Raw genomic sequence first — 22,438 nt, 5'->3', positions numbered from 1 at the left:
TTCCGTCTGACTTCTGTCTTTTGTCCATAAACTGCAAAAAACCTAATCTTAAGAAAGTAAAAATCCTCTTATTAAAGAAAGCTTAGTCTTGCAGCCCAACTTGAATTTTTCGTAGCCCATTGGCAGATATCTTTGCTTATTTAAAGAACAATCTTTTCCTGGGGGGCCGGTTTTTGCAGGGTACCTTTTCAATGACAGCACTGAAAACTGCCTGAGTGGTTCCTCCTCTTCTTCAGAACAACACAGGGCTCAAAATTCCTTACTAGGTGAGATTTTAGACACTTTCCCAAATGTACTGTATATTAGCATTGACTGGTGCATCTTTTTCATTTCAAGCATTCTTGTACTTCCTTAAAGCAACAAGAAATGCTGTTAAAATAAGTGGAAATCAATAAAAATAGTATTTTCATAAAGTCCCTTCCTCCTCTTTTTTTTTTTCCTAACAGGAAAGTGTGATGTATTTGCTGTGCTTGAAATTGTGTATTCTTTGTGGTGTAAAGTGTTTACTAAAGTTTCAGGTTGCAGCTAGAAAGATTGTTGTTGATGACGATGCTTTAGAAGCAATAAAGGAAAGTGGGAGCTTTTTTCCAGTAAACGCTCTCTAAGTGGGAGATTCCCCTTGTAATCCAATTGATGGGAACTTTAAAGTGCACCTATTTGTATGTTGTCTTTAGAAACGACTTGGTTTCTGGCACACTTACAGAGGCGCTCAGAACCAACGGTGGGTGCATCTTCACTTGTAGGACGGAGGGATTCTCTTCAAACGTCTGGTTAAGTCACACAGTTCTGGTCTAGAGCACAACTATCACAAAATGTCTTTTGTAAGAGAATTAAACCTTTTTTTTGTTTTGTTTTTAGATATCTCCCCTAAAAACTCAGTTAAGCTCAGTTTTTCACGCTAAACTTTAAAGTGAGGCTTAGATTATTATCAGAATTATGATCCAGCTAAGCATCAAAAACAATATTTTAAAGACTAATCTTCTTATATTTAAGAAATTCATTGACACAAATGAGTTTTTTTCATTGGAAAGGGATAAACTGGTGCACTAAGGCACTTTCAGATGCTTTTTGCATGTTAACGTCTGCTTTAATTTCCTGCAAAGACATAACAAAAACGTTGAGTATAGTCACCATGCATCATTTTTGGTCCATTATAGACAAAACATGCACAAAGCGTTCAAACAAGCCCCTAATGCACGCATTTGATTTGCAGAAAAGTTTCCTTTGCCTTGCGAACTCCCATTCACCCATGATGTGAAGAGGGTGTGTTCTCCTGAGTACTTGCATTGCATATCTGCCAAATGTTACCCCTGAGGGTGTTTTTGAAACCATTAACCCTCCGGTGGTGCCAGAGAGGAGACCTCACTCTTGACTCAGCATAATCCACAAGTGCTTTCTCGCAAACTACGGTGCAACGAAACATCAAACCCTTTGAAAATCCAATTCTGAGCGGTTTCACATCATCACGCCCTCTCACACAAGCAATGGAAAATGTTAAGACTTATTGGTCAAGTAATAGTTTTTTTCTGTTTTTTAATGATGCTGGGTATCCAACAATTATTTTAAATGCAGAATATACATCAAAAAATTGTTTAAATAAATAGGAAATTAGAACAGTGCACATTTATTAATGTTTTATCATAGCTGGAACATAAATATGCCAGAATTAGCTCAAAAACTAAATTATATGTGTTGTCCAGAGGCAGGTAAAAGCTAAAGAAACACACAGAAACAAAGAGAAAGGCATAAAGCTCATTAGACAAGATACAACACAGACTAGGCACAGAAAATGTGAATGTTTACATTAAGACAAACATATAAATAATGCACCTGAAGGATCATTTTTAACATGTCTGCTTTGTTTTAAACAACTGTTTTATGTATTATATTTTATTTAATGTCATCTCTTTCCTTTCACGATTTTTTCATAGCAGTGATCAATAATTAATGAATGCTTACATTTGAGGAATGTTCTAAAAGAAAAGAAAATCTCTGTCTCCATAAAGCATTTCCTTGAAAATGTAATCATTTCAAACTTTCGTTGATTAATTGTGTGCTTTTATTTACAGTTAGCACATCTGCTCCACTTAGCTCATAAAATGGCAGAGAGCAAGTGGCGGAAAAGAGAGTAAAAGGATCCATGACTGCAGGAAATGTACCTGTGGAGATGAATTATTGATAAAGACAGAGAGGATGTATTGACTGAGAAATCTTATTATCTCAAATAAACTCTGGTGGACTTGTAGTGCTCAAAAGACACGTTTGCAGTTCATCAGACTGCGATGCTTAACCAGAATTTTCTGGTTAAGCATTAGGCATTAAAAAACCCATAAAAGGTTTAGTTTGTGCACAAATTATATCATATTTTTTCTGGATAAAATGTGAGGTTGTCCATGTGAGTCTGTTAAATGTAGCACAGTGTCACACAGCTACTGAGCCTAAATATGCCATGGGTGATTAATGGTGCTGCTTCTCTTGTGAAAGTCCCAGTGTCAGGATAAAGACAGTCTGTTTCTTTACATGCATTAGTTTTCAGCTCAGCATTACTAGCAGGTAAAAACAGCCAATATGGTGATCCAGGTTCCTGAACCTATTTATTTTTTTAGCAGGAAAAAGAAAGAAAAAAAAGGGAATAATGATAGATAAGAGTAAGACAATATCTGCCTTGTGCTTTTATTAATTTTCAACTAGTCTGATTTAAGGCATTTTTATCATTTTATACTCTCTTAATAATTAATTTCTCATTTTTTGCTTATATATTATACTGCTTATATATATTACTTTTTTTAATGAATGTACTTGATAATTCCTTTCCAAGGTTGCTTATGTAGGTCCTGTCCAGGCGAAAACCCCGCAGTTATAGCAGTGTACGATAGGGGGCGACAAAGTGCGAAGACTCTGCCTTTAACCAACGAAGAAGAAAACCGGCGCTGATTTTGAACTGCAAAGGAATGCTGGAAGTTAGCAGGTGTGGCCCTGCCACTGCTTAGTTCAGACTTCTGTCTACAACTAAGTTTAATTTGGTTAAAATACCTGTTCACGGCGATTTTGCAGCACGGGGAAGGCGCAGGTAAATCCTGTTGTTTTTATTCAAACGTACGCGTTTCCTGCTGTCAATTAGTGGGGTTTTTGCTAATGTTTACGTTACCGGTTTGTTATGTGGATATGTTATTCTGGTGAATTAGCTTAACGATTTCGAAATTTTGGCTTGTAAAAAAAGTGTGGAATTTGTGTCTGAATAGTTGTCCTTTCTGTTGACTGTATATTTTAATTTTTTTAAAAGACAGATTATTGCCACACTAACTAACTCCACGTTTTTTTTTTTTTTACATTTAGACTGAAAACCCCGATGGAGTCTTCTGTGATGAACCTGAACAACCAGTTCCAGAGTCTCAGAGCTCAAGTGGAAGCTCTGAATGAGAGCGTGGAACCTCGTAAGTTATTTCCTCACATTGTTCTGGGATTTGGTCAACATACCATCCACTGAGTTCAAGGAGACGTTACAGTTTAGTTAAAGAAAAAACAAAGTTCATAGCATTTCCACGTGTTCTTTGGTTGTATTCATTCCAAGATGTGATCAGATTCTGAGACTAAAAAATAAAAATCAGACTTTTTCAAAGAATAACTTGTCTGGAAAAACTCAATCTGTGATCAGTCATTTCATACTTTATCCTGATGACTTGGTGCTGTAATTAAGTCCTTGTACTGTCGATCTTCAACAGTTTTTTCACCCTTGAAAGGGAAATTAAACTTTTCCATTCTTTACGCGTCTTCATACATCATGAAATGAATAAGAATAAATGACATCATCGTCCTGACACAGCCTCATACACAGTTTATAAAGCCACAAATAAATAGTTAAAACAGCAGGTGAGGTCACTCCTCCCTCTTTAGGCTGCCGCATTCCACAGCCGAACTGTCCCTGGGACAAATGGCGTCCAAAAGCGCTCTGACCTACATCTCAAGCAGCGGAAAAAGTTCTTGATTTAGGTCAGAAAGAGCTCATGAATGACGCTGTGTAGCAGAGAAACTTGACCTTAAGCTCAGGCTCTTTCTGAAAGGTCAGAAGTATATGGTGACCATGGCAACAGCGTTATTACCCATTTATCAAAGGACAGGACATTTTAAAATGATAACATTACAAATCACAAGCAATATCACACAAACAGTTGAATCAAAAAGTTTTTGCCTTTTATGTACATGATCCCTCGGACTGACACAACTGTGCTCCTCACAAACATCTATGGGCTGACTTGCAGAGTTCCTCCAGATGGCCGTCCATTTTGAGGAATGCAGAAAGAAGTGGCTGTTGGCGGGCGACGAGCTGGGTTCCTGCAAAGAGATGCTGGCCAAGGCAGAGACCGAAAGGGGGGCGCTGGAGGTCAGACTGAAGCACGCTCGAAACCAGGTGGACGTGGAGATCCGTCGACGGCAAAAGGCAGAGGCAGTCTATGAGAAGCTGGTCGGTGTCACATTTTATTGAAGAGATATTCATTAAAACGCCCATTTGCATTTAACACGATGGACCTCTGTTTGTCTCCATCGACCTGCTTGCCTTGTGGGACTTGAAGGAGCGGCAGCTGCAGCTGATCCGGGATCTCCTGGTTTCTGAGAACAATGGAAGCAGTGTCCATCTCAGTGAAGAGCAGCGCTCAGCTTTGGCCTTCCTCAGTGCCCACTCGCAAGCAGCACAAGGAGCTAAAACAAACCTGAACGGCAGCAGAAGGTCAGCAACCCATAGTCTGACTAGAATTCTTTAAAAGAAACACCCAAAAGGTTAACTGAACTTGTTGCATCGAGTATAGAAAAAAACCTTTTTCTTCATTGATTTCAATCCTTTTTACAGATTAACTAGAATTGAAGAATCTGGTTCTTTGCTGTCGGACATCAGTTATGACCAAACGGACGAGTCTTTGGTAAATGTACTAGATTTTTAAAAGTCCTTTTTATTTGAGCCTTTTAGTTAAAGTCAAATACACTTACTTAAAATGTACAAATTTAATTAAAGAAAACAAGAAATTAAGGAATCCGTAAAATGTCTTACATCCTCAATTTTTCTGCAGGACTGGGATTCTTCTGCGATGAAGAATGTCAGACTCCGCAAAAGACCAAAACGAGTACGTTTAACATTTGAAATAAAAACATTTCATTAATTAGTTATTGTTTTTTTTATTTTTTATTCCTGTTTATTTTTTGAAACCGATTCCATCTGCAGCGATCTTCCAGAAAACATTCAGAAGGTCCTCCTCTGGCAGCAAAGAAATCCCGCTCCACTGGACGCACATCAGAAAAGGTAATACCGCCCCCTGCAGGTAACCCCGAGACATCACAGCTTGAGGAGTTTGGATGACGTGAAACATTATTTCTGTGTTCTTCAGGTTAACGAGTCCATTGTGGCGAAAACAACCATCACGACTAACGGGGGTGTTGTTGAGGCCGTCTCCACTATTGAAGCTGTGCCTTATTGGACGCGGGGCAGAAAGAGAAGTGGTGAGAATACAATAGAATAAAACTTTATTGGTCACGCAAAGGTCAAATTTCCTTGTTGCCATAGATAGATAATGAATACAAATACAAAAAAAAACAAAGTAATTAAGTTTTTAAATTCAAAAATGCCTAATAAATCTAAATTTGAGTTTAAATTATTCTGCGTACTAAACCACATGTTATTTAGACTAACCAAAACCGTTGTTTTACCAGAGGCTCTCCTGTTTGGTCACACAACCACAACTGACCAATCGGACACCGTCAGTGAGGGTTCTGGCACCCTGGTACCCAGTTTTACGGCCCCGCCCAAACCCCTCCGAGCTAGAGGAGGAAAGAAGCATAACTTCATCCCCAAAACCGTGAGACTACCATTAAATTAATATTCGCTCTTCTTTTAAGCACAACCAACCTGTTAACCCGACCCGCTTTTATTCCCGCTCTTCAGGTAATCAAGTCCGAGTTCTGTGTACCCTGTGGAAGAAGAACCAAGTTCGGCAAGCTTTATCTCCGCTGCCAAGACTGCCGAGTCGTGGCTCATCCAGAATGCCGTGACCTCTGTCCTCTGCCCTGCAACCCCCCAGCTGAGGCCACCCCCATCAGAAACACAGAGGTACCGTGTTCTCCTGCCCACGACGACCCTCCGGTTGTACACATAGAAAATGATCGTCTCTTTGCGCAGGCCACCCTGGCTGACTTTGCTCCTTCCACGCCCCCCATGATCCCACCTTTGATCATCTACTGCATCAAAGAGATTGAGCGCAGAGGCCTTCATGAGGTGAGCCAGGCTTCTGTGTTCTCTGCAGATCTGTCAACCGTCATTCTGTAAATTACAGCTGTATGGAGTGTCGGAATACTTGGATCTCTGCGATCTGTTCCAGAAAAAAAACCTTTGAATGTTTGTGATGTCCAAGATCGCTAATATGTCTTTATGAATATAGTAAAGTACAAATAAACTTCAGGCAATGTAGTGAACGCACAAGATTTTCAGAATAATGTTGGATTTTAAGCATATAAGCTAAACAAACCGAATTTGAACCAAAAAAGTATCAAATGTTTATTGTAGATAGGAAAAAAAGTTCAGTTTGGTTTTAAATATAGTGGACATTTTGAACCAAAGATGTTATGAATACAGTGATCCCTTGCTATAACACGGTTTACTTTTCACGGTTTCGCTACTTCACGGATTTGCAGCGTGCATTGTGTTCTGCATTCTGATTGGCTAAAAAGCCACTCTGCTTCTTCTCTACCTGTGCGTCAATAACGTTGCAGTTTAATATGTACACGTACGTAAAACAGCTTGCCAAATTTACATTATGTACTTGCAAATTCTCTTGATGTTGGCAATGTCTATGTATAAGGATGTTTTTGTGAAGAAGAAAAAAAGAGCGACACCAACTGCCGATCACTATGTTCTTCTCCCGAACAAACACACCTGCAGCTGCACCGCGGGCTTCAAAAGAAGAAAAATCTGCAGAGCGGAGTCAGGATGCAGCGGCTCAGTCTGAACTTAGAGCAGTTAAATACACCCGAGTCACTATTTGTGCGACTGTACTTTGTATTTTTTCATAATCATCATTTTATATTTTCTCCCGTCTAATCCAATTACGCGGGTCGCGGTGGGCGGGGCTAATCTCCGCGATTTGACGCCTTCTGTTCACATTGATGATTAAAATTATTATTTGACAGTACAGAACAGAAGTTATTTGTTAAAAAACGTTTCTAAAGTACTTTGATTTGTGAAACAAATGCTTGAGCCTATAAAATGGGTTGTTCTTTCTTTTCAATGTATAATAGAGTATTTAATTGTATCATAATTGAAAAAAAAAATAGAGGTTTCTACTTCACGGTTTTTGACTATCACGGGCTCTTTCTGGAACGTAACCCCCGCGAAAAACAAGGGTTTACTGTATTTAATTAGGAATATTAGGAAGATCTTGTGGTTAATTATGTGGCGTCGTGTGTCTGCTACCATGGCAGAGAAGTCGTAAGATGAGAAAAAGTCAGTTTGTAAAACATGTTTTCTGTTGGAAACGCTGTTGTCCATTTAGATGAAAGGACTGTGTTTTCTAGTTGTTTCCTTTTTATTGAGGTCTTACTTTGTCTTCTCGTTCCTATCTTAGTCAGCAGAACTGTGGAGAACATTTTCAAGATTGATAAATGATCCAAAGCAACCATGATGTTTAGGTTTTGTTTACTGCTGAAGTTAACCAGGAAGTTGGCATCAAAACTTTTGTGTGTGACTTTGTTTAAAGTGCTACAAACCGTTTCTTTCTAAATCTTTGTGTTTTTATCTGTTGTTTTGTTGATTCTGATCTCCTCTTCTAAATGAAGGATCAAATTATGGCGATTAAATACACATTATTTTCATTTCTATACACCCAGAAAAGGCAAACATATAGCAACCATTAAAACACAATAAATGAAATAATAACAACAATGCTGGGTTGATTTGTGATGCCTTGATCTTGATTCATGAATCAAATCGTTGCCTAAGTTACGATCCACAGCCATAAATGGATGCAGCAGTTGGTAACCTTTTTAATAGGTGATGCGATTGTTTTGTAATCTGATGCCACAGCAGTAGTTTAATCCCATCCTTGACTGTGTTCTCCTCAGGTCGGTCTGTACAGAGTCTCTGGTCACGATCGTGCGGTGAAGGAGCTGAAGGAGAAGCTGGTTAGAGGAAAAACTCTGCCCTCGCTCAACAAAGTGGAGGACATCAACGTCGTCGCGGGGGTCCTGAAGGACTTCCTCAGAAACCTTCCAGAGCCGCTGCTCACCTTTCGCCTCAACAAGGTCTTCATGGAAGCAGCCGGTGAGCTTGTGGGCTCAGATGTTGCCTAAAGGTTTCCTGTTGCAGGTTTCTGTCACACCGATGATTCTACTGACGAGCAGCTGAAGAAGTCCAGCTCTAAGTGGTTCAGATTATTCGTGCTGCTAAACCTATTTATTCCCCCAAAATAATGTAAACATTAGAATGATTGATTTTCAACAGGATATGGTTTATTAGAACAGATCAACAAAAGCACGGCTCTAAAAAACGGTAATCCTGGTTCACCGGACTTTGGTTTGGAAAATGTTCCCTCAGACATGTCTGCTGCTGCGACATCAGTCTGTTCACCGCAGAGTTTTTCATTTGTTTGCATCGATGAGCGCTGGGTATCTAAAAGTACATTTGCCTTTTCTATCGTTGTAGAGATCCAGGATGATGGAAACTGTCTGGCCATGTTGTATCAAACCATCAGTGAGTTGCCTCAACCCAACAGAGACACGCTGGCCTTCCTCGTGATCCACTTACACAAGTAAACGTCTAAAATACGTCTAAAAGAGTCAGTGAAAACATTCCATGACGACTTTATTCTAGTTTTTTTTTTCAATTCTTTCGGAACCAGGGTAGCCCGAAGTGTTGACACTAAGATGGACATCCAAAACCTGGCCCGTGTGTTTGGCCCCACTCTGGTGGGCCACGCTGTTCCTGATCCGGACCCCATGACCATCCTGCACGACACCAGCAGACAACCAAAGGTGGCGCCACTCTTTACGCTCTGAATTATTGTTCTCCGTTTGTTGGAATGAAAGCTGAAGCTCTGCGTGTTTTCCTGGTTCTTCCTTTATTTAGGACCAATTGAGAGAATGTTCTGTCAGTACTCGGTTCATGTTCTGCCTTCATAGGTTGTAGAGCTCCTGATGAGTATTCCAGAGAGTTACTGGCGCCGCTTTGCTTATCCAGACGTCGCAGACATGGACTCTTCGCATCAGCCCGACTCTCCCAAACACAAAGGTAAACCATTGTTGAGCCGACTTTCAGAGGCGCTAAAAGCTTGGAGTTCTGACAAAAACGGTTCCTGTTTGGTCTAATTATCAAGTTACAGAGAAACGGTTAAAGAAAATCTTCCTGTCGGCTCTTAAACTCGTGGTCCTGGTTCATTACTCTCAAATCTGATCATTTAAGTCAGACACTACCATGTTAACAGGCAGTTACCACAGGGGAGACATTTTTAGGTTAAAAATGTGGAATTTACCTAAACTAATCTGGATATAGTTACATGTCAACGCTCTTCACAAAATGAAGGTGCAGTGAAAATGGCACATGATATGTAGCTGCATGTTTACAGGCTTTGATCTGGACGTTTACCCCTTTTTGGCTCCTATATACGGTTGATCTTCCTCCAATCGACCACCCAAAAGCAGCTTGAGAAACTCATAATCAGGAATCTTTTAAAAGCTTTGTCTTCCTTGGGTTCTTTTATTACATGAATGGGAAATTTTCTTTCAGATATTTGTAGAAATGTGCCATAAAGTTTTGTCAGTTTGCTGAATTGACTGTATGTGATAACTGGACTGAGTGACTCCTCCCCCTGGCGTTCCAAACAGGAAGTACCTGCTGGCTCCAAAAAGTCAAAATCCCCATAGACTTCTATAGAGAAATAAACAGCTGATATTCAGTCATGCTATTGGTCAGAATCACCATTCTTGATCTGATACCTTTTATTTTATTTAGCACGTTCATGACATTTTGCATTTTTGTCAATGATACTTTTTCTGTAGTTCAAGTTATTCAAGTTAAAAACTGACCAATCAGATGCTTGAATAAAAGTAGGCAGAGCTGGCTGGCCCTCCACGTTCAAAGTGTTTGACGAAAATTCGTGTAGCCCGCTTCCAGCGGCCTCACTCCTGATTGGTGAGAGTGGTTGCCATAGCAACCTTAACTCAAGGACTCAGACCAAGCACCGCTTACTGGCGCCGACATGGCGGCGTCTGGGGAAAAATGGCGACTGAATTGACTTTATTTGGTTAGAGCTGGAAGTAAACGGTCTTCTATGGTTCTCAGATAAAGGCAATGGTTTAGACTAACGTACAGATGTGGCAGAGTAAAAACACTAACCCCCCCCCCCCCCCCCGCACACACACACTTTATTCCTATTTTTCTGCAGTGAGCATCCTGGGACCAGTGACCACCCCAGAACACCAGACGATAACCAAAACTCCCTCCTCCGGCTCGCTGTCCCAGCGGATGATGCAGACCCTGTCCAGCACCAGCTTGTAAGAAACTGGTTCTCCTTAAATATCTGTCACTTTCAAACAAATCTGAAGTCAACTTTAGTGGAAGAATTTTTTTCTCTTACCATGCAATGTTAAAACCAGCTTGCAATTAAGTTGCGAACAGGTTTGAACTTTACAGGAACAGGAAAAATCAGAAGTTATAACAAAATTAGTGCTGCTGTAGACTTGGAGGTAAAAGAAACCAAAAGACATTAGTGTGCACAAAAACAACACTAAGCTTCTTTTTTGTGTGTCTCCTGTCATGGTTGTTCACCTTCAGCTTTGGAAGCAAGAGCAAAGCAACATCCGCCCCACACCGACAGGGCAACTTCTTCACATCTCCACAGCTGAAGTAATACGTCTTTGATGCAATAACTCATCTCTTCATATTATCATGCAAAAAAAATGACTACGCAGAAACCTTTTAAACCAAAGGGCTTTATGCTTTTCTAAAAGAAAATTGAATGTTTTGTTCCCATTTTTTACTTCTAATCTTTTTATTTTGTATTCTTGTTCCTAACTGTGGGCATATTTGTATACATTTTTACTAACAGGAAAAAAAACTGTTTTATTGTGCAATGCTCTGCTTTTATTTCTGGCATGAATCCTGTGGATGTAAACACAGAGTTTTAATATTGGCCAGTGTTTGTTTAAAATATTACACTTTGTAAAATGTTGGCATTTAAGTCGTTCTAACGATCTAACCTCTATTTTATACTGATGGTAACTGCTTGTAGTGATACTTTAGAAAAGGAAACTCCTTCAGAAATGTTTGAACGTTGCTGCTGCTGCACCGCCTGGAAACACCATGACGCCGTCGCCACTAGGGGCTGATGTTGCTCCACTTTTGATATGATCACTTTAGTCACATTTACTGGATACTTTGCTTAAAATCTATTCAGTTAATAGATTTGAAACAATCCACACAAAGTCAAAACTGGCTGCTTTATTTGCCTAATAATTCAGATTTGTGTTCAAACTAAAATATAAGACGATTTTTATACCTAGGGAATATAGATAAATGCAGTCATAGCTCTGATTTTTAATATTTGCTGAGCTCAAACCTGTAAAAGGTATTCTTTACAGCAGTGAAAAATTATGTATCGACACAAAAAAACGGAATCCAGTGACATTACTCTACATTTTTCTATATATTTTTGTATTATTACAAATGAATCGTTTTGCAACTCATGCATAACTTTACCAAAGATTTCTGGGAAAAGCATAGCTATGTATTTTTTCATTCTTGGTTTAAAAAAAAAAAGTCTGTTGCTGAACTGCAAATAAAACCTTGCGTGACACTTTTTGACTTAATTTTCTTAAAAACAGAAATGAGACTGAACATGCAGAGACTGTTTTTGAAACAGTCCCAGCACAACAAAAGCCTTTTATAGTGTGAAACGGGAAAATGTTTCCTTTCAGAGGTCTGCTATTCAGGTTTTTGTGCTGTTCATTTTTTCCCCCTCCTTGGTTATAATGGAATACAGGCCATTATGTCGACCCTTCGGTAAAAGCACAGTGCTGGATATTCCAAAGCTTAATTATAATGCAATGTGGCTCATTGTTCCAATAGTCATTACGCCTATTTTCATAATCTATTGGGCTGAGCGGGTCGGTGCCGAGGTCCCACATTATTACAAATTAAAGCAGGGATCATTTATACATTTTATAGTTATTCCATTAGCAGTTATTGTCGAGTGCTACGCCAGAATGAACTCCATGACACACATCCTATGTGCCCTCATTTAAAGCAGAGCCTCAGCAACACTTTAGGACCCACGAGGATACAACCCAGCTTCTCTGGGATTTTGGGGGCGGGGTTTCAGAAGTGTGGCGCGCCCGTTTTACCCAAAGGACTGTTCTGGTTTTCTTTAAAACACATTTAACCAGGAGTAACTGCAGAGAAGTGTTAGAATCTATAATGAACATGAATAGTTCATCAGCCTGAAATAGGGTCTCCGGTGTGTGTCTCTGCCCCGCCACTGGGGGATTGTGAGTTTATTTATGCTATGCAGAGCAACATACGCTCGCCCGCTGCAGACATCAAACAGCTGGCTGTGTACCTTGTATCTCTGCGGCGCCACATTCCAGAGTGCCCCGGCGTGCAGTGACGGCGCTCCGTTCTGCTGTGGGACCAACAAGGGGCCAGATGAGTAACTAGTCCAATTAAGAGCGCTTAAATAAATAACAAAGTGAGATAGGGAGCGAGTAACGTCAGCAGCAACGCTTAATTCCTCAATTTATACGGTGAACCGCAGGACTTAACGCCAAGGGAGACATCAGAGCTCCCACCACCAGCCTTGGAAGCTGAATCAAATCAATAATTACTCAAGTCATAAGGTTTAGTTATTGCTGCTATTGACTGATTGTAAAAGCAGTCCATATGTGTCAAGCTGTTGTGCAGCGTGTAGCCGGCTCCTGCAGCACTGGCTGCTGGAGGTCAGGGTCAATGATGTCAGCAGCTCGGAGATGTCGGCTCAATAGCTGCAAACCAAATCCACCCACCTGACTGTACTGCCAGTCTAATCAGATGGAGAATCCACATCAATCCTTAAACCAAAGGTCTGGCTTATACCATGACTGGATGGAAATGTGTCACGTGACGACATATTCATAGTGTTGTATCTCCTGCTGGAGGCTACGACTGTATTATGACTACTGTTGAAGTATTGACGGACGCTGCTTTATATTGACAAACATTAATCTATGAAGAAAAAGCTGCTTGAGAAAAGAAATTATGTGTGTGTTCATTTAACGAGTCAATATATGTATTCGTCTATGTCCAATAAAAAATATATCTTAATATCCAACTCTGATGCATTATTATGTTGATAGCATTAATAATTAATAAATAATAATATAATAAATAATTAATAATACCTTGTCAAGCAGAGTTTCTTTGCACGCTCTGCTCATTATTGTTATTTTATTGGGAATTGTTGGTAGAATCTGCTAGTATGGCTTCAGTTTAGAGTCGATTTTAAAATGTGACGTCACTCGTTGGCCAGGGATGGTCATCGCGGTCTGAAGCCTCAAGACCCATATGGAGTGTTGACCCGCGGGTTGATGAATGACCAGCTTGTCTCGGAGAGCATGGCGTTCGGGTGGGAGTAAAGTCTCACCTCCTGCTTCTGAGTTTGAAACAACCCTCAGTTCAATCAAATAACTTCTGCTCAGGGTGGTCTCAAAAATGTGTCTGATATATATATATATATATATATATATATATATATATATATACTTTTTTGTTGTTGCTTTTCTTTAATAATTAACTGTGGAGTCTGGAATTCTGTGTCTGGAAGGAGCTTCATTTCCAGAAGCAAATGCAGGGTTGAATGAAAATGAAACTTAAAGGGTAATAATTGGCAAAGAAAAATTAAAAGAAGAAAGAAATGATCAAAGTTGACCATAAATAAAGTAAAAACAGCGCAATAACAGAAAAAGATATTTCTGTGAAAAATGCCAGAGCCGGGTATCGAACCAGTGAGCTTCTGCACCAAAGATTCCCCATGTATTTAAATAAAGGCAGAAAGGCAGAAATCCTGGAATATCTGGAAAAGTTCAAGGATTTGAAGGACCAAAAGTCATAGCTGGAAAAAGCAGAAGGAGCTGAACATTTGAAGTTGAATGGTTAAAATAGATTAAACATTGTAGGAGGAGATAAAGAGAAACAGGAAAACTATGGGTTGAATGCTTTATAGCATTTAACCAACTAGCTGTTTTAATTAGAAATCAAAATGGAAAATTCTTCTTGGGATTAATTTACTGCGGAGCTGGTAGCAATACCTTATTAACTGACTTCTCTGCTCTCTTAGTGGATCACATCCTCCAAAGCTGGTTGGTGGCTCCTGCTGATTCAAATCTATAAATTTGGAGTGTGTCAAAAACCACGTTGTCCACTTTTAAAAGTTAGTATGTTTATGTTTTTCAGATTGTTTTGTTGTAACCGTTCACTGTAAGTGAGAACTGGACTGAGTGAGTGGGATGTCACCCATAGTAAAATGGCTTAGTCCAGCTCCAAACAAAATTAAGTCAATTCAGTCGCCATTTTTCGCAATACGGACGCCACCATGTTGGAGCCAGACGTTGCCAGGAGGCAGTGATTGATCTGAGTTGGTCTGAGTCTCCGTTTCTATGGAAACCACTTTCGCCAATCAGGAGTGAGCTTATTGGAAGTCCATACTTTCTACTGAAACTGGGCAAGATGAAATCTGCCAATTGTTTTAACGTAGGGTTGAGTTCTTTTATTGATGCCAATCAGATGCCTTATTTTATTGAGGCATCTGATAGGTCAGTTCATAACTTGAATGAGAAAAAAAATATCCTGGGGGAAAAAAAACAATCCAAAGTGCTTCTACGTTGCACAGCTTGAAGCGCTTTATAATTAAAAACAGAAATTAAAATAAGTCTTTAATCTCACCCCACTTCCTGTTTGAAACACCAGGGGGGGAGGGGGTCACTCTGTCCATGTTTCATAAACGGTCAATGATTGTAACAGACCAACTGTACAAACCAGTTTCTAACAATAGAAAACCATTACTTTGGCGTCCTCAGAGATGTACAGTTTAAGTGATGTTGTGTCCATCTTGTCGTTGTTAAACTTCTCTGAAGTTGCATCTTGATTGTCTTTAAAAAAATCATTTTTCTACAGTTTTTCAGAGAAAAAAACAGTTTTTGCTCAAATGTTTGCGTTGTGTGAAATAACAGTCTGGTTGTGTCCGAACCCTAACCCCTACATAGTGCACTATATAGTGCGTTAGCCATTTTGTAGAGCTGTCTGAATCTACAATTCCAATATCCAGTGCCCTAGAAATTTCCCTGCGAAAAACCACTGGGCATCGATGCTCTCTAGATCGACAAATATAGATACAATGTATTGCGTCGGAACAATTTTTGCCAGAAAAAATTTATTTAAATGTATTTTTTTTAATAAACCATCAATGTTTTTATCTTCAGAAGGCAGTGGACTCATAAATAATCTTCGCAAAACGCTCATATTAATTCGATTTGAACTTTGTTGAAATCGATGACGTCATATCCGCTGAGCATGGTGTCCGAATTGCTTTTTAAATCCAGGGCACTACATAGTGCCGCACTTGATAGTTTTTTAGTAGTTAGGAGTTAGGGTGGTACTTCGGACAGAGGCTCTGACTTCAGATGGAGCAAGTTTCATCAGGCTTTAACACATATATAGACACTGTATTATCTGACAATTTTTATTAGATGCTACCTTTTTAATGAGGTCGAAAAATGCTAATAATGGCCGTCACGGGGTTGTTAGCTTTTCATTAAATCTATCTAGAACGCTGCTGATCAGGTGAAGAAAACAAAGACCCACGAATGCACCGAAACTGTCTGACTACACCACAAATGCACGTCTCCGTGGCTTTTGGTCATCTTTGCTTTCTCTTCTTCAGCTTTATCTTTTGCTCCTCATGCCCCCCCCCCCCCCCCCGTCCTTCTCCTCCCCTCCTTTGAATCGAACCGGCGTCTTAGCGCTACGGTGCATGGTCGATACCTTGTTACCACAGAGAAATCAATTATCTCGACCAAGCAGCAGGGGAAAGAGGCAATAATGAAAGAATGCTCCTCCTTCCCAGACAATGGCCACGGTCATTAAATATGAATCTATCATTGGCTGAGGGTATTTGTGGTGCCCAGAGTGGGGGCCCAGGGTTCACGCTCCTTCTTCCAGCAGGAACGCTGGCCTCAAGTGTGCGAGAAATGTTCACCAGGTACTATAACGCTTTAATTGTTTCACTAACGATGCAAAAGTTTACTAAGAAACTAAGCTGGATGAGATGTCAGAGTGGTGACATCTGAATGCCACACAGGCAGGTGACAGCGGAGACAGCAGTGATGGACGGCTGGTAGGTGGGCATGTCTTCCACGGTGTGTAATGAGCAGCTCTGAGAGCTTGACAAGTGGTGGAACTCGCAGCCCTGACACCGCTGCAGCCTGGGAAATAATGCAACTGAGGAAGGAAGCAGGAGAAAGAGGAAGAAGAAGAAAAAAGTCTGATTCAGGAAAGCTCCTAAGGCAACAATACATTTTATTTTAATGGGCGCACCACTAGCAATAGCAGGCACTCAGCAGTCTGTTGTGTTTGATGCCAAACTGTGCAGAATAAACAGATTTGCTGTGCAGCTGGTCTAAACACACGTTTCATTCTATCTCTATGACTTATGCTGGTAGCCCACACACACACACACACACACACACACACACAAACGTCTCCTCATTTCCCTGCTGCCGCTCAATCTCTGCTGAACATCCCAGACAAGAATTAGACAAATCATCACAAAAAAGATCTTCCATTCATTTTCCTCCACTTAGCTGAGCACTCATCTCCAGCTGTCGCATTCAGAGCGGGGTATTTGTTTTAGTTTGTGGGAAGGAGAAAAAAAAAGTGAGATGTTACTGATGAGAAGCAACATGTCACATCTGCCTCGTTTCCTTCTCAGACGATGAATCCTTGGCCATCCTCCATGAGGTCATCTCAGTCAAAGCTGCAACCAGAATCCATTTTTTTTACCCCAAAAATGTGTCTTCTTTGGAGATTTAGGGATGTGTTCCACAAATCCGCGTGCTGAAGGAACAAAGCTTCTTCCAAAACTGATTTACAGCGTTCCTGGCGGTTGAGTGGCGCTGCTTCCCAACACTGTTTCATATGCATTCATGGATTTTTGTGCACACCCACATAAACACGTCGACTGGTTTTAATCAGTAATTAATGCACCAACCTGCCAAACATTCGCACAGAGGTCTGAATGGAAGCAGCTGAATGTCGTTTTATGAGTTCTTCCACCTGACCGCATCTCTGTTCAGATGTTTGCCTCATGTGGGATAGAGAAAAGGTTTGTGAGCACGATTGACATCCGGGTTTTCTGGTGAGGGTGCGTAATGACCACATGAGGAGGTGTGTGTGTGTGTGTGTGTGTGTTTGTGTGTGCGTCCCTTTCTCTGATCTTGGGATTGTTTCTGCTGCATGGATGGATGCAGCTATAAATACTGTCCAGGACATGAGATACGCTCTTATCTTTCCAAACCACACTCCTCAGCTATCATCGCAGTAATTGTTATGATGTCTTGTCTCATGAGCATGACTGGCATTACCAATTGGGTTCGCCGGTTTAGCTTGAGATTAACCTTAGCAACATTAAATTATCGTTTGAGTATTAAAATGCGTCTTATCTCCCACCTCAAAAGATAACGACTAACATGCTTGGATTGGGACACAAAGCATCAGATGTAAGAACCAATCACTGTCGTGCTTCCCATCATCATTAATAAAAACCTGATTTTTCTTCCTTTAAAAAAAAAATATCAATCGTGTTTTCAGCATCTTCTAGTCATTTCCACTTTGTCCTCTAGAATGCACTGTTGCATCCATTAATGCAGCTCCATGCCACAGGCCCAGCAGAACACACCCATTAATCTCACCCATCTCCACATCTCTATCATGTAACTCTCCCCCGTGGTTGTTAGGATGTGGGAGTGGTGTGGCGTTGTCACTGTTTGTATCATTTGTAACGTGGAGCCTTTAATTTGAAATGATAAAGTAATGCTTTGTACTGTGGCGGCGCACTCAGGTGACAGACATTAACATCTTCCTCTCCTGGATTTCACCTCCAGGGAAACTATCAAACAGGGTGGATGAGAGTTCATACATAAATGTAAGCTGAACAGACATCAGTCTAAGTGGGAGTCTTATCACACGCTCCTGGTTTCATTTTAACAGCCCCTGCAGGTAGGAGATGTTTGATGGGACATTAAATCATGGATAAAGGAAGTACACCTTCTCCATGTTTTAGTAATCTTATGACCCTTAAACCAAAACAAATAAAAGGTTTATTAAAGTGACGTTATAGACTAAGTAAATGTGCATTTATTGTCAACAATTATTACATTTTACATATTACAAGTTTCACCATTTGCAGTTAAGAAAAGAGAGGATTTACCAACTAAAAGCTGGACTGAAAAAACAAACGTCTGCATTTACTGCAGTGTGACGTCAGTGATGGAACAGTGACCGACACCTGATTGCAGACAAGTTGGAGCAAACATTCAAACCATTTTCAGATGCTGAACCTATTGAAAAATACTGAAGGCTGCAGAAGTCTTGTTCTCAAAAAGCAGTCTGTCAAGGATTATGATTACAGATCCAACATCTCTGAGGAGACTTGGGCGCCATATTAAGGAATCCAGTCATTTATTGTATTTTTGGTCTCTATTAATGAAAGCACAGATACAGATATTGCACAACTGTGCATATTTCTTAGAGGTGCTGAAGAGACCGTCATAGCGGAGTTTCTGGAGATGATGGACACAACAACAGCTGATGACATAGTCAGCTCTCTAGTTACAGTGCTGGACTATGTTGGAGTGAACTGGTCACATGATGGTCACGTGATGGGGGAGGATCCCTCCTTCATGTGGGCACCCCTGACGTTTCTTCGTTTTTTTCCGGAATCCGGTTTTTTAGGAGTTTTTCCTTACCGCGAAGGGGGGTCTAAGGGCAGGGATGCCAGTATAGCTTAGTCAGTTTGTTGGTTCATTTTAGTATTTTCCTATTCAATTCAATTTTATTTGCATAGCCCAAAATCACAGCAACAGTCGTCTCGATGGGCTTCGAAGTAAAACATGAACTCAAAAGGATCACGAATACAAAGAGTTCAATATGATCCATTACATACATCCATTGGCCTCTGTAAATGAATGTGTAATAATAAATTATTAGGCTACGATGTAGGCTGAGGCTTTTTTTCCAACTAAGTAAAAGAAAACAAAGGAAAACAGTTTTTTGCCTTTTATGTCACTGGTCCGGCCCACTTGGGATCAGACGCCTTGAATGCGGCCCCCGAACCAAAATGAGTTTGACACCCCTGGTCTAGTGGGTCTAGATGACCCAACTCCCAATGTTGAAATGCCTAGGATAGCACAAGGGTTACGTTCTGATGCTCGACATTCCAGTTGACTTTTCAATTTACATTTGTTTAAACGTCTCATAGAAATAAATTGAACTTGATTTAAGGGTTTAGATCGTTGGTTCAGTCTAAACCGTTTTAATTGAGTCAGGCCGTTAATGAAACTCTTAAGTAGTTGGATGGAGTTTGATAGTTCCATGAGTGGGTCTGTAAACTCCCCTGGTTTTTAAATGGGAAATGATTGATACAAATATAACAAGAAGGAAAAGGGACTTCCCTTTTCTTACGTTTCATCACTCCAAGAGCCAATAAAAATAGGACTCAAGAACCAGCGTCTTTCCTGTGTTTTAATTTTAACAGTAACTTCGTCAGCAGAATTAGTCAACAGAAAACTGAAGAGCTCCAGCTTTATGAGCAGGAAAGTGTTAGCCTTCACTTTTCCACCGCCGGCAAGTGAACATGGCAGAGGGGATGGAGCTCTCAGACTACACTTTTATAACGGACACGATGAAGAAACCTCAGAGGACCGGGACGACCAACCGTCAGTCTGACAGACCAGGTGAGATCTCAAGAAACCACACAGAAGAAAAAGTAAAATTGATTCTATTAGACATAAACTAACATCATCTGCAACTTCTTGCAATGTCACCCAGAAAGAACTTTTACGAATTTGATTGGTCATCCAGAACTTTTATGCTTTTGCATGTTTTTTAATGTTCACAGAAAGAAGAATTCCTGCCCTTTGGGTTGGAGCTTTGGGAGTTTTGTGTCTTACACAAGCCATCCTCAATGTGTCGTTGCGTCTTGCATGTAAGTTGAGCAAACGTTGTGCAAAACATGACAATCAGAGTGTTAGTCCTTAATGCCAGACCTTTTCTCCCTTCTTTATTCCAGTGTATTCAAAGGAGAAGCTCTCTCAGCTTCCTGTCAACAGCTCTGGAAACACAGATCTGTGTTGCAGTGAAACGTTACAGCAGAACTTGACTGTGTTGTGCTCCTGCTACAACAACCTCCTGAAGAAATATCAAACTCTGGAAAAAGACCGAGACAGCTTACAGCACCAGTTGAGTCAACTGAAACGGTTGCCACTGGATGAGATGTCTTCTGGTTCTGGTTCTGTTCCTCCGGATCTGGAGGACTTTAGTTCCAACACTACTAAAAAGTATATGATGATAAGATGAGTCAAAATAAAGTTTGGTAAAAGGTTCACATCAAAAGTAGCTGTGATCAAGTTGATCTTTTTGTTCCTCTTGAAATTGTGAATTAAAACCATCACGTTTGCTCTGATGTATTCTGTCAAACTGGAGAACCAAGAGTCCTTGCAAACCATTTCATTTTTTTAAAGCAATTTTAAACTTTAAAGCATGTTTAAAAAATGTGAAACAGTTTAATAAAATGTTGGTAAAGACATTCAATTGATTTGAACTTGCTGTTTTTTTCTTAACCTACTCAAACTATCAATCATTTGATGCAACACAGACAGAAACGAGGCTACCATAGCATCAGATGTGAGTTAATAAAAATGATCAATGTTTGCTAATCCCAGAATTCGTAGAATATTTTTTCTTAATGATTGACAGCACCAGCGTGGCAAAAAAAAAAAAATACTTGGGTTAAAACATATAGTGTTTTTGTACATGGTCCAGACGATGTACTACAGTTCAAAGTGAGCATCAGAATAGGGACAAACGGTGATTGAAGTGATTGAACGTGGTTTTGGGGCCAGACAGGCTGGTCTAAGGATTTCAGAAACTGCTGATCTACTGGGATTTTTCACCCATAAACCTCTGAAGGGTTTACAGAAAATGGTCCGAAAAAGACAAAATATTCAGTGAGCATCGCTTCTGTCGGCGGGTATGCCAGAGGTCAAAGGAGAATGGCCGGACTAATTCCAGGTGAAAGAAAGTCAACAGTAACTCAAAGAACCACTGGTTCCAATTGAGGTCTGCAGAAGAGCATCTCTGAACACGTCCAACCTTGAGGCAGATGGGCTACAGCAGCAGAAGACCCCACTGGCTGCCACTCCTGTCAGCTTAGAACAGGAAACTGAGTCTACAATTCACATAGACTCACCAAAAGATTGGAAAAACGCTGTCTGGTCTGAGGAGTCTCCATTTCTGCTGCCACATTCAGATGATAGGGTCAGGATTTGGCGTCAACAACATGAAAGCATGGATCCATCCTACCTTGAACCAACAGTTCAGGCTGGTGGTGGTGGTGTCATGGTATGGGGATATTTTCTTGGCACACGTTGGGTCCCTTAGTACCAACTGATCATGGTTGCAACACCACAGTCTGTCTGAGTATTGTTGCTGACCGAGTCCATCCCCTTATGACCACAGTGTGCCATCTTCTGGTGGCTACGCTTCCAGCAGGAAAAGGTGCCGTGTCATTAAGCTGTTATCATCTCAGACAAATCTGCAGCAACTGTGTGATGCTGTCATGTCAAAGTGGCTAGTATTTTGAAGCATTAACAGATATACTCAAATATTGAAAACCTTTCAAATACATTAATTTGTTTTTAGTTTTGTAATATTTACATCAGTATTGTTCAGTTTAGCTGAATTTTAAACTTTCATTTCTACCCAGTTGTGTGGTTTTTCTGCACAGACATCTCGACATTTTTACCACAATTAGGTGAAGTGAAAAGCCAAAATCCTTGCTTAGGCACTTTCTGTTTTGGCCGAAATGGCCTATTCTTAATCTGGGGAAGTGATCCCAGTCGAACAAGAAGGAGTTTGCGCGTTAACAAGCACACAAAAGATAAATAAAGAGCAGGGAGTGGAAGACTCATGACAGTTTAAAGGGACTGCCTCTTTAACACGGCACTGCTGATTGATTCCACATGCATACCAATACGTACAGGGAAATAAGAATCAGGCTTCCAGGCTTCACCAACAGCAATGAAACGGAATATTTCAGATAGAAATTCAGCAGCCTTCAGAGTTAGAATATGTCAGATGACTGTCAACCTTTTTACA

The 22,438-nt window shown here is 40.4% G+C and overlaps 1 protein-coding gene across 2 annotated transcripts; it reads left to right on the top strand.

Moving 5' to 3' along the window:
- Positions 1 to 2,899: 2,899 nt before the first annotated feature.
- On the top strand, positions 2,900 to 20,876 carry LOC101175643 (rac GTPase-activating protein 1). 2 transcript variants are annotated; one of them, XR_002290310.2, is made up of 19 exons: positions 2,900 to 3,070; positions 3,337 to 3,434; positions 4,260 to 4,462; positions 4,572 to 4,726; positions 4,847 to 4,916; positions 5,064 to 5,117; positions 5,216 to 5,293; positions 5,379 to 5,490; positions 5,701 to 5,846; positions 5,933 to 6,097; positions 6,167 to 6,262; positions 8,104 to 8,302; positions 8,684 to 8,789; positions 8,880 to 9,012; positions 9,160 to 9,268; positions 10,422 to 10,530; positions 19,818 to 20,016; positions 20,181 to 20,267; positions 20,352 to 20,876. XR_002290310.2 is itself a non-coding variant. In XM_004069294.4 (17 exons), exons 2-17 carry the CDS (start codon positions 3,350 to 3,352, stop codon positions 10,884 to 10,886), a joined length of 1,896 nt encoding a protein of 631 aa, XP_004069342.1. In that variant the 5' UTR covers positions 2,902 to 3,070; positions 3,337 to 3,349; the 3' UTR covers positions 10,887 to 11,831. The 2 variants fall into 2 exon arrangements, 1 of the variants encoding a protein (XP_004069342.1); XM_004069294.4 differs by lacking the exons at positions 19,818 to 20,016; positions 20,181 to 20,267; positions 20,352 to 20,876 and adding an exon at positions 10,811 to 11,831 and having other exon boundaries at positions 2,902 to 3,070.
- The last annotated feature ends 1,562 nt before the right edge of the window (positions 20,877 to 22,438 follow it).

The sequence above is a fragment of the Oryzias latipes genome, chromosome 5 (genome assembly GCF_002234675.1).
Source record: "Oryzias latipes chromosome 5, ASM223467v1".
In the NCBI taxonomy this organism is placed as follows: domain Eukaryota; kingdom Metazoa; phylum Chordata; class Actinopteri; order Beloniformes; family Adrianichthyidae; genus Oryzias; species Oryzias latipes.
The sequence above is the reverse complement of the archived record's forward strand: the minus strand, read 5'-3'. Positions and strand labels throughout refer to the sequence as shown.

Bases quoted from the DNA above. Each gene is read 5' to 3' on its own strand.
- LOC101175643 (XM_004069294.4), top strand. From the start codon at position 3,350: ATGGAGTCTTCTGTGATGAACCTGAACAACCAGTTCCAGAGTCTCAGA. The intron at 6,263-8,103 runs GTGAGCCAGGCT...TGTTCTCCTCAG, and splicing joins AGCGCAGAGGCCTTCATGAG to GTCGGTCTGTACAGAGTCTC. The intron at 9,269-10,421 runs GTAAACCATTGT...ATTTTTCTGCAG, and splicing joins CGACTCTCCCAAACACAAAG to TGAGCATCCTGGGACCAGTG.